Raw genomic sequence first — 11,067 nt, 5'->3', positions numbered from 1 at the left:
AAATCTATAAAAGTGACGGTATATAACAGAATTTGATTGAGAATATATTTCTATGTAAAATTTTTGAAGAATTGTTTTCATAAATAACTTTGAAGTATTTTTTTAGAAGTATTTTTTTATGCATGCATAACGGGTGGCTATTCCTGCTTTTCTTTTTCTTTTAAAAAAATTATTTAGAAATGTTTTTTTTTAGTTTTTGAGTGTTTTTAAAAATCTTGAAGTTTTTTTACATTGTACATATTTTTTTAATGTTTAGGGAATAAAAACTCTCTAAATACTCTAAATTTAGTGGAGTTCATGGTTGCTAAGCATGCTCCAAGATTGACTAGGCAAGAGATATTGAATAAAAAAAAAAAGATCTTTGAATATTACTATTAGAAAATATTTTATACAAAACAAGATTATAAAATAAATTATGATATATATTGACATAGTTTGATGTGACATGTTTATAAATTGTAAAATTGGTTATTGATTTAAATCAGCTTATGAGATATTTTTTTAATATCAATATCTACTATTTTTATAAATAAATAAAAAATAAAAAAAGAGATCAATATCTAAGATTTTGAATGCTGAATTTCAATTATTATACCATTTGAGTGAAGAAGTAATGCAAGAGGTACTACAACTTTTACTACGAAAATTTTCTAAATTAGAAATAATAATTGCAATTATGAGTGCGTAAGTATCGTATAATCATTTTGAAAAAATAAATAAATAAAATATCTATATAAAAAAATTAATTTTTTAATAATAAATTTTACTATTTTTCAAAACGATTACATTACTTATGACTCCAAGACTTACATAGAGAAAGAGATTAGAGATGGAAGGTTTTACAAGAGTACAAGTAATAAATAAATAAGTAAATAAAACAGGTTTTATAATATTTATTGTTATTTATGGAAATCTTTGGACAACATTAAATATTTAATAAATAAAATAGAATTAATTTAATATATTTATCTCTTTTTTTGTTTCAACTAAGATTCTCTCTAATTTTAAATTGTATAATATATCTAGATATTGGGAAAAAAAAAAAATCTAAAAAATATCCTAATGTTAATCCGAGTCGTCGTCCTTAGGATTTTTAAAAGCCTTGGCGGGAAATGAGTTTCCTACGGCTACATTTTCCCGCTAAACGCAGCCGCTATATTTATTCGTTATTCCCCACGTTTTTTTCCTTCCTTTTACCACCGATCCACGACCCGAAATCCAAAACCAGTTAATCCTAACCATGCCTGCCATCGCCCGATCTAACGCCGACTCTACTCCTCAGAAACGAAGACTCAGATCCGATACTGCGGCGGCGCAGGATAGCCAGCCTTTCACACCGGTCAAGTGGAAATCGGCTCGCAGATGCACATCTGCGAGCCCAAATTGTCCCTCCAATGTGATTTCTACGATGCTCTGATTATATACGAACTGTTTGATGTTTTTCATTTCAATTTTATCGTTCTTCTAACAAACAGCGCGTTTGCTTATACTTGGTGGGTTAATGCATACTCAATTCGAAGCAAACTAAATTAGAGTAAAATTATTTGCAGAGAGCTGTCATAGATTCAAGTGAAAATCCTGGGAAATCACCAGTGAAGAAATCGCCTGATAGATTTGTTCCAAATTCGAAATGGAATCCGGTAGGTAATTGTAACTTTTGAAATTCATCTCAATGTGTTTATTCTCCGGTTTGTTTTAGTTTTGGTGGAACCTGCTTGTTTATATTCTCGGCGTGTCGTTTACTTTGATCGATGCAGATACGGAGCAGATGAGGGCGGTGAAGGAGGCCTTGCACGTTTCGACGGCACCATCTACCGTCGTGTGCCGTGAGAATGAGCAGAGGAGGGTTTTGGAGTTCTGTAAGGCATGCGTGGAGCAAGAGAAGGCTGGGAATTTATATATTTGTGGGTGTCCAGGGACCGGGAAATCATTGTCAATGGAAAAAGCGAAACACCTTCTGGTTGATTGGGCTAAAGAGGTAAAGCTCTTACTTCCCCTCTATTTGATAGTTATGACATTCTATTGAATCAGTTGCTCTAACAAACAGGTAGGTCATCAGCAGCCGGATGTGTTAAGCATAAATTGTACTTCTCTAGCAAAAACATCGGATATTTTCAGTAAGGTACTGATATCAACAACATATTTGGTTGCCATTAAAACATCAACCATGCTTAGCTGCTGTTTGTATTGGCAGATACTCGGCGAAGCCCAACCGCGAAAGAAAGTCAACGGCTCTACTACCTCTGCTTTGCAACAGCTCCAGAATTTGTATTCTCAAAAGCCGCGGTCTTCCGCCATGAAGATGATGTGAGATAACACATTTGTGCAAGATTTACATTTCTGAGTCATTTCCGTGCCTGTTTCTGGATTGGACGACACCAAATAGATGGTTTTACTCATGTGGGTGTTCGTTTTATAAAACAGGCTGATAATTGCTGATGAGTTGGACTATTTAATTACTAAAGACAGGGCTGTGCTTCACGATCTTTTCTTGCTGACAACCTTACCTTTCTCCAGATGTATTTTGATTGGTACAGTTCCTAGCAAAATTATTTTGAAGTTCCTGAATTTATTGGATTCTCAATTTGTGTGCCTCACATGCATTCATGAACTTCTCATTTCATCTTTGCTTTTGCAGGAATAGCTAATGCAATAGACCTAGCAGATCGTTTTCTCCCGAGACTCCAATCATTGAACTGTTAGTTCGATACTTGCTTTCTTTTAGTTTATTTAAAGACAGCAAAAGTTTTCAATTTTAATGATGGTCTTTTATCTAAGACTCAATGAACTCCCTTTGTTCTACTTGGGAATATTGAATATTGGGGAGGACATAGATACTAGCTTGATTACCTCTTTCAACCAAAGTTTTCTGAATTGTCCCCTGAATATATCCTTTAAATGCCACATTTAGAAAATGACATATTTCAGCTGACCTGTACTTCTGTTAGTACTCATCGGTAGCTCTGCCATCATTTTATTTTTTGGGTGCTAGGCAAGCCTATGGTAGTAACTTTTCGGGCCTACGATAAAGATCAGATCCTCACGATACTGCAGGAGAGGCTGTTGGTAAGTTCTGCCCTCGCGTTTTACTTTCAAGCAAACATGTAGTTTTGCTTATAGCATTGATTCCGGTAGAAAAAAACAGATTTGTCCGGGGAATTGATGAGTAATTATGGTCACTCTGCTCCACCAGGCACTTCCTTACCTTGTCTTTCAACCGCAAGCATTGGAACTCTGTGCCAGAGTGAGTTCTCCGTCACTTATTTTCTATGTTCTGATAAATAATTTTTGTTTCACTTTGCATGACCTCTTTAGTTCCCTCTCTCCCCCCTCTCGCCCAACGTAAAGGATGATGCATAACTTTCTCATAAGGGTATAGGATCTGATTCTAACCTTGTGGTTAGCGTAGAAAATCATTTTATACTGACTATATAAAATTTGCAGAAAGTGGCTGCTGCCTCTGGTGATATGCGAAAAGCACTTTGTGTTTGCAGGTCAGTGCTTTATGATATATGATGAATTGGTAGATGCGAGTGTCAGAACTTGACTGTGTTCCTGTGTTCATGAAGTAGTAGGAAAAAAATAACACACTTAGATTCAGCAGTGTTGCTTGGTTGAGTTGCAAATCCATTAGCAAACTGCTCAACCTAAGCAGCTCTAAGACATCCATTTAGGATATTTATTCAATTTCATACATCTTTCAATACTTTGTGGTAAAGCTTGACTAGTTAAAAGTTGTCCGTAAGTATGAAAGTTGATATTGGAGATTACACCTTCAAGATGTGGCAACATCCTCTGCAACACTGGTTCTACTGGGTATATTTAAAACTTAAAGAATACCTTTTTCTTTTCAATCTATTATCCATTGAGTTTCATGGGGCTTGACATGGATAGAGGATTCATTCTTGGTAGCATTGTGAAGTTGAATGATGCCAGCAAGAAATTAGCTTTTATTTTTTCGACTGTTGGGAATGTCAGTCTTTTGTGTCTGATTAGAGCATGTCGAACAGTTTCACCACAGGAATTGGTACCGAGCACTACAATGGATATTGGCGTTCTAACTCCATCAAAGCAACTAAAAATAATGATGTGATACAAATAAAAACACCTATAAGCTTTCATTGTCTCCAATAAGAATTTCAAAATTTAGGCTATAACCGTTAAGACTCTATTGCAGGAGTGCAATTGAGCTACTAGAAGCAGAGCTGAGAAAATCTAGCAGAAACTTCAATTTGTCGACAGTAGAGAAAGCATTATTTGAACAACAAACAACAGCTGCTGATATTTTAAGAAAACAGGAAATAGATGTTGTAAGTTCTGAACTATTGACGTCTTTTAGATAGTTAAATATCCTTTCTCAAAACTCGAATTTTTGTCTGTGCTCTCTGCCAGTTTCTATTTGTTTTATACTTTTTTTCCTTACTGACTCTCTGAGGTTTCGAAACTGGTCGCAGGTGAGGCTTGATCATATGGTTGTTGCTTTGTCAAAGACGTATAGAACACCAATAGTGGATACCATACAATCTCTCCCACAACATCAGCAGGTAACCTTGCGTACCAGATGCTGAAAACATGGTGTATCATATATATCATATATAACAATTCCATAGTTTTTTTTATCCAATTTTGATGAATGATGTAGAATCTTTCCAACATATGCATCCTTTTGCCGCAAGGTTAAAAAGCTAATTGATGATGAGCACCGAGATTGAAAAGGTTTTTGTAATTGATTATAAGGACGTCGATAGGTAACCCACTGGTCCATTTGGGCTAGTTAAAATAGCATCCCAGCACAGAGCTTCCAATTTTCAAAAGCTGCCCACTTTTTCCTATCGATGATGAAGAGAAGAAAATGATCTCCTGTGCTTATGAATTACAATTGAGAAATGTTTTTTGCAAAAAAAATAAATAAATAAACTTATAAAAATAAATTTACAAATTAGCGTAATTTGACGCAAACGTTAGATTGTAATTATTGAGAAACCCTCGCGGACAGTGTATCGAAATTATTGAATTTCTTTTGATTAACGTCAAACTCTTCCTTTAAAAATAAAAACCCCTCCAAACTCCCAACGGTGCATTTGGATGGATGGATTTGGTGTTTTAAAATTTGGATATGTATTAAAATTTGAATATGCAATTTGGATTTGCATATCCAAACAAGCTTTCAATTTTTTCAAAATTTTGGAATTGAAATTATGATTGATTTGTCCAAACGCAACCTAACCATTAAAGGTTATGTTTATTACCCGAAAAAATAAATTCAATCACTAGATTATCACGTGCCCTGCACCAAATATATGGTAAAAGTTTTCAGCTTCACTTGGATGTTGTTTGGTTACACAGTTTGTTGGTATTTTTTAATAGATTATTTTTTGAGTAAAAAAATTATATAACCTGACGTTGAACTCTTCAAAATCTGTTGAGGTGCGTTCAATTTGGTATCGTTTGTATTTTTTATTTTATTGTAATTTTTTATTTTATTACAGTGTATTTCACTAACACAATCCATATGAGATGAGACGAGATGATTTATTAAAAATTAAATAAAATATTATTATAATATAATTTTTTTAATATTAGTTTTGTTTTTAGATTAAAAAAAATTAAATTATTTATTATATTATGTAAGAATTTGAAAAAATTATAATGATTATATAAAATGAGATGAGATAATTTGATTTTATGCAATGGAACCAGTTCTTAAATTTACTTCCCCTGCTCCATACATTATTTTGAGATGCATAAGTTATTGACTGCAGATTGTACTTTGCTCTGCGGCCAAACTTTTCCATGGAGGAAAGAAGGATACAACTGTAGAGGAGGTGTGCTTCTTTGCCACTTTCTAACCATATACTTGACTTAATTTCTATATAGAAACTGCAGAACTGTTTTCTGAAATTCGCTACCTGAATGCAGCTGAATAGGTCTTACATGGACTTCTGCAAATCAACCCTAATCCCACCTGTTGGGAGTATGGAACTTTCAACCATATGCAGAGTTCTAAATGACCAGGTAACGCTTAGGACTGGTTTGGAATCTTGGGATATGTTTGGGTACCAATAATATCTCAAATATTCTTAGAATAATTTATTATTATTTATTATTTTATTATTATTTTTTACTTATTTTTTTACTATTATTTATTATTTTTTACTGCTATTTAATATTCTATTATTAGTTTTTCTTTATTTTTTCATTAGTCTTTTGTAAGTTGTAACGCAGTGCTGTAGGGCTGTACACTAGAGTTCTAATACCCTATTTTACTTGGAAAATGAAGAGATATGAATAAATTTCTAAGGCAAAATATTCGAAGTGCAGGGGCTTCTCAAAGTAGGTCAATCTCGAGATGATAAATCGAAAAGAGTGACATTAAGGGTAGATGAAGCAGACATCGCGTTTGCATTGCAGGTTTGGGCCAGAATTTTGTTGATCCGCTCTCATCTTCTTTTCTTTACACGTAGAATCTGTTTCTAACTGAGGATCTTTCTTTCTTTCGCTTGTTATTTACATCTTCCTATATATGAATCAGGGGATCCGTTTCTTTCGCAAATGTTTTCGGCAATTTTGCTCAAAGCACATAGACTCGTGATTCTTCCGGAGCTTGCTAACGGGGGACTTCATTTTTTCCAGTTCACGCAGTCCAAATGAACAGGTTGGTAGCACTTACAATTTTCAATTTTCATTAATCTTATGACTGTCTGAGTCTTTCACGCATGGGTATTTTTCAGTAGTTGTTTGACCAAAGGAACCAGTATTTATTTTTTTAATAAGTACACCAGTTCTTGTTTATTTAGGCCCAGTTTGGTTTCACAGATATCTCAACACATCTCATCTCAACAAATATAATTCAAACAAAAACAATTTTTAATATCAAATTTTTAAATTTTTAGTTTTTTCATATAATCATTATTTAATTATTACAAGTTTTTCAAATTTCCAAACAAAATATAAAAAATAATTTAACTTTTTTAAATTTCAAAACAAAAATTTCAATAATATTTTATTTTAAAATATTTTTATTTAACTTTTTATCTCATTTCCTAAAATCTCATAAAATTTAAGTCAAATTATTTGTTACTATTTACAGAATTTTCATATCATAGCATTTAATTTGTATAACTAAACGAGACTTTAGTCATTTTGAAATAAGAAGTGATCCCGGATAAATTTCCTTCACACTGTAGATATGGTAATTTTCAAATTTTAAGAAATATTTAAAATTATATTTGTCTTACAAATTAAATTCTACAATATCATTATTGCGAAAGATGCATGATTTGTAAATATAATTTTCATTCGTTATTACTTCTCTTCAAGATTCTTCTTAGTTCTGCCATAGCATATGAGAATCAGATCAATATATTGGTAAGGGACTTAGCCAAAAAAAAGTAAATTTATAAGACTGAATATTTAATTATTTAGTCGTCCATGTATAACAGATTAACATTTGGTTGCATTGATGCAGTAATCGGGGCAAGCACGACTCGTGAAGGTCAAAATAGAGCAACTTTGAATTCGAATTGAAAGCACATAGCCAAAAGTAGATATTAACAAGATCTGAGAAAAGAGATATTCAAGACACGATTTATTTATACGTCACATGTTATCACATTCTTCTTAGTAAAGAAGTTAGTGCAAATTGGCTCGATTTATAAAAATTCTTTTGTATTTTTGGGAGGTGGACATCCTTTGCTTGTCCAAGCTAGGTAGGTTTGTATGGTGTTATGTTAGAGCCATACTTGCACAAGCAGTGCATGCAACCCATGCAACGTCTACCATTGATGATGGAGCACACTCAGCTAGCAAAGGAAGCACTGTAGCAGATTTCACACACAGGCAGCACTTGTTAAAATGTAATAAAACTTGTATTTCTCTAAACTCTTACAGTAGGGTTTAACCTCTATTTATATACATGGTTCTAACAAAGAATATTCTCAAATAATGGAAAGATTACAACTAGCATAAAATGTACAATGGCATGCACAATACGTACTATAATGGGTGGTTGGTTGTAGGCAGCTTAGTGGGTGCAGAAGTTTTGGAGGATTTCATCGAGTGCTGCATGTGTGTGAAATCTGCTGTAGTGTTTCCATTGCTAGCTGTGTGTGCTCCATCATCAATGGTAGACGTTGCATGGGTTGCATGCATTGCATGTGCAAGTATGGCTCTAACAGACCCCCTCAAGTCAAGCGGCAATTGCGTCAAGCACATATTTGAACACAGTTGAGTTCAAATATGTCGGCTAATTGATCTTTTCTTGAAATAAATAACATAGTGAGGGATTTATTTAGGACCCAATCCTTAACAAAGTGGAAATCAATTTTCACATGTTTTGTCCTAGTATGAAATACTGGGTTGGAGGAGAGGTAGCTTGCCCTAAATTATCATAGTAAGGGAGAGGAGCAGTGGTTAGTGTAAGACCAAGGTCTCAGCATAAATGTTGCACCCAAATTATCTCAGCAATGGCGTTTGCAACAACTTTAAACTCAACCTCGATAGATAATCTTGCTATAATTGGTTGCTTTTTGGAGGACCATGAGATGAGATTGGATCCAGAGTAAATGAGGTAAGCACTTGTGGAATGTTTGTCATTGATGCACTTGGCCCAATCTGCGTCTGTGAATGCAGTGAGATTCATGGTGGCAGACTTATAGAAAAATAAGCCAACTTCAAAGGTGTGCTTGAGATATCTTAAAACTCATTTCACAGCTTTCAAATGAGAGACTCTCAGCTCATGCATGTATTGACGAACTTTGTTTGTGGCAAAGAAAAGGTCAAGTCTAGTAAATGAGAGGTATTGCAAAGAGCTTATAGTACTTCTGTAGAGGGAAGGATCTTCAAATAGGTGGCCCTCATGTAGACTTAAGTTTTCAAAGGTTGAGATAGGAGTCTTTACTAGCTTAGTCGATGCCATATTTGAGTAAGCAATAGTCCCTCACTTGTGGAAGTTGCCTCATTTCCCAAGAAGAAATGGAAACTATCATGATCAGTTATGGGGAATTCTAGCCGCAAGGCTTGGAGAAGATCAATTATGAGTGACATGTTGGAGCTAGTGATGAGTAAATCATCAACATATACAAGAGCATAAGTTGTGTTAGTTCCACAAATGAACAATGAAGAGTCAACAGTTGAAATGTGAAAGTTAAGATCCATAGTTTCTGACTAAGCCAAGAGTACCAAGCTCAGGCCGACTGTGTCAAGCCATAGATGGCTTTCTAAAGCTTGCACATATGAGTGGGAAATTAAGGATGGGCAAAGCCAAGAGGCTGGGCCATGAAGACAGTTTCGGAGAGTGGGCCATGAAGGAATACATTGTGTACATCATATTGATGAATTGGCCACCCATTCGACATTGCAACCAAAAGGACTAAGCAGATGGTGGTGGCTTTGACAACCGGACTGAAGGTCTCTTCAAAGTCAATGTCTAACTGTTGTAAAAATCCCTTAGCTACTAGTCTGGTTTTTCGTCATTCGATTGTACCATCAGCAAGGTACTTAGTGCGAAAAACCCACTTACATAGGATGATGTTGGTGGTATGAGAAGCAGGGACAAGATTCCATGTGGCATTACTGATAAGTGCATTAAATTCCTTTGACATGACAATTCTCCATTTAGGGTGTTTTCGGACAATGGTAAAACAGGAAGGACTTTCAAGCATGGCTAAAGTGGTGGTTAAGTGAGCTTGAGGTAGTGGCTAATTTATGGTGCCATCAGTGAATTGTCTAGGGCGTGCCAAACCAATCTGTGAGCGTGTCAAGATGGAACGTGCATGCTGCATAACAGGAGCTAAAGAAGGCTGAGAAGTTGCATAAGAGCTAGAGGAGGAAGAAGACATTAGAATGGGCTTGAGTATTGAAGGAGATGTGGGTAAGTGAGCCATGTTATAAGGAAAGAGTAGATTGGACAATTTTGAAGAACATGCAGTATGGCTCTAATAGCACTAGACAAAATTCCCCAGAACATCTACACTTATTAAGCTGCCCGCAACCAACCACCCATTATAGCACTAATTGTGTATGCCATTGTACATTTTTTGCTAGCTATAATCTTTCCGATATTTGAGAATATTCTTTGTCAAAACCATGTATATAAATAGAGGCTAAACCCTACTGTAAAAGTTAAGAAGAGAATTACAAGTTTTATTACATTGTTAAAGCATTGTTATTGAATTATGTATATGTAAAGGACAATTTTGATAAATGTAAGATAAATTTAAATTTTAGCTATTTCATTTACATAAATCTCCATATTAGAATAGTCATTTTTTTATTATATAACAATAAGGTAATATAAGATGAATTTGACTTTGACTATTTACATCAAATCTCTACATTAAATTATCTATCTATTTATTATATAATAATAATTAATTAATAATTTAATTATTAATATAGTAATAAATAATTATATAATAATAAATAATTCACATCAAATCTCTATATCAAATTTTCTTGGTACATAGTAAAATAAGATATGAGATGAGAGAGGGAAAAAAAAGATGGAAATATTGGCTAAGGTATACAATATAGAAAAATAAGATCTGAAAATATGAGAGAGAGTTAAAGAAAAATAATAAGATGGAAGTATTAGCTCGTCCGAGTCCCTCTGAGACGAGAGAGAAAGAAATAAGATTTGAAAATATGAAAGAGAGTTAAAGAAAAATAATAAAATATAGATTTGCTTGGTATATAGTAAATGCCAAATTTGCTTTTTACTTTCAATTTACTAAACTTTATATATAAATAATCCAATGCGGCTGATTTTTTTCTTCAATAAATAAAAAGTAGGATAACTTTTGAATATGGATAAACCATTGAAGAGTACCGATGGATGTTTGGTCTCATATCTTAAAAATTGGTCAATCCTACTGCACAAATCCCATGTGCCGATAATGGATACAATAGTTGGTGTGTATATGGTGCCTCCTGCAATCGTGTATTCGACTCCAATATTATTTAAAACTATGTTTTTGCTATTTTCAAATGAAAGCATAGAGTAGGTAGAAGCGAAATTCTTTAAGAAAAAACAAACAATTCATGGAGAATAAGTGTACGAAATCAGAA

At 33.9% G+C, this 11,067-nt stretch overlaps 1 protein-coding gene across 2 annotated transcripts; it reads left to right on the top strand.

Annotated features, from left to right (window-relative positions):
* The first annotated feature begins 1,203 nt into the window (after positions 1-1,203).
* On the top strand, positions 1,204-10,230 carry LOC122293464 (cell division control protein 6 homolog B). Of its 2 annotated transcripts, none has more exons than XM_043102042.1 (17): positions 1,204-1,396; positions 1,551-1,644; positions 1,758-1,978; positions 2,048-2,122; positions 2,195-2,307; positions 2,425-2,531; positions 2,639-2,698; positions 2,993-3,066; positions 3,194-3,244; positions 3,445-3,494; positions 4,178-4,310; positions 4,455-4,544; positions 5,763-5,825; positions 5,920-6,015; positions 6,322-6,411; positions 6,533-6,655; positions 7,469-10,230. In XM_043102042.1, the coding sequence occupies exons 1-16, from the start codon at positions 1,241-1,243 to the stop codon at positions 6,590-6,592; spliced, it is 1,533 nt and encodes a 510-aa protein (XP_042957976.1). In that variant the 5' UTR covers positions 1,204-1,240; the 3' UTR covers positions 6,593-6,655; positions 7,469-10,230. The 2 variants fall into 2 exon arrangements, with proteins under 2 accessions (XP_042957976.1, XP_042957977.1); XM_043102043.1 differs by having other exon boundaries at positions 1,339-1,396; positions 1,551-1,640.
* Positions 10,231-11,067: the final 837 nt, after the last annotated feature.

This window comes from Carya illinoinensis, chromosome 14 (assembly GCF_018687715.1).
Source record: "Carya illinoinensis cultivar Pawnee chromosome 14, C.illinoinensisPawnee_v1, whole genome shotgun sequence".
Lineage (NCBI taxonomy): Eukaryota > Viridiplantae > Streptophyta > Magnoliopsida > Fagales > Juglandaceae > Carya > Carya illinoinensis.
The sequence above is the reverse complement of the archived record's forward strand: the minus strand, read 5'-3'. Positions and strand labels throughout refer to the sequence as shown.

Excerpts from the sequence above, each read along its gene's own strand:
- LOC122293464 (XM_043102042.1), top strand. The coding sequence starts at position 1,241 with ATGCCTGCCATCGCCCGATCTAACGCCGACTCTACTCCTCAGAAACGA. Across the intron at positions 2,532-2,638 it reads CTCCAGATGTATTTTGATTG|GAATAGCTAATGCAATAGAC; the intron begins GTACAGTTCCTA and ends TTGCTTTTGCAG. Across the intron at positions 3,495-4,177 it reads AAAGCACTTTGTGTTTGCAG|GAGTGCAATTGAGCTACTAG; the intron begins GTCAGTGCTTTA and ends ACTCTATTGCAG.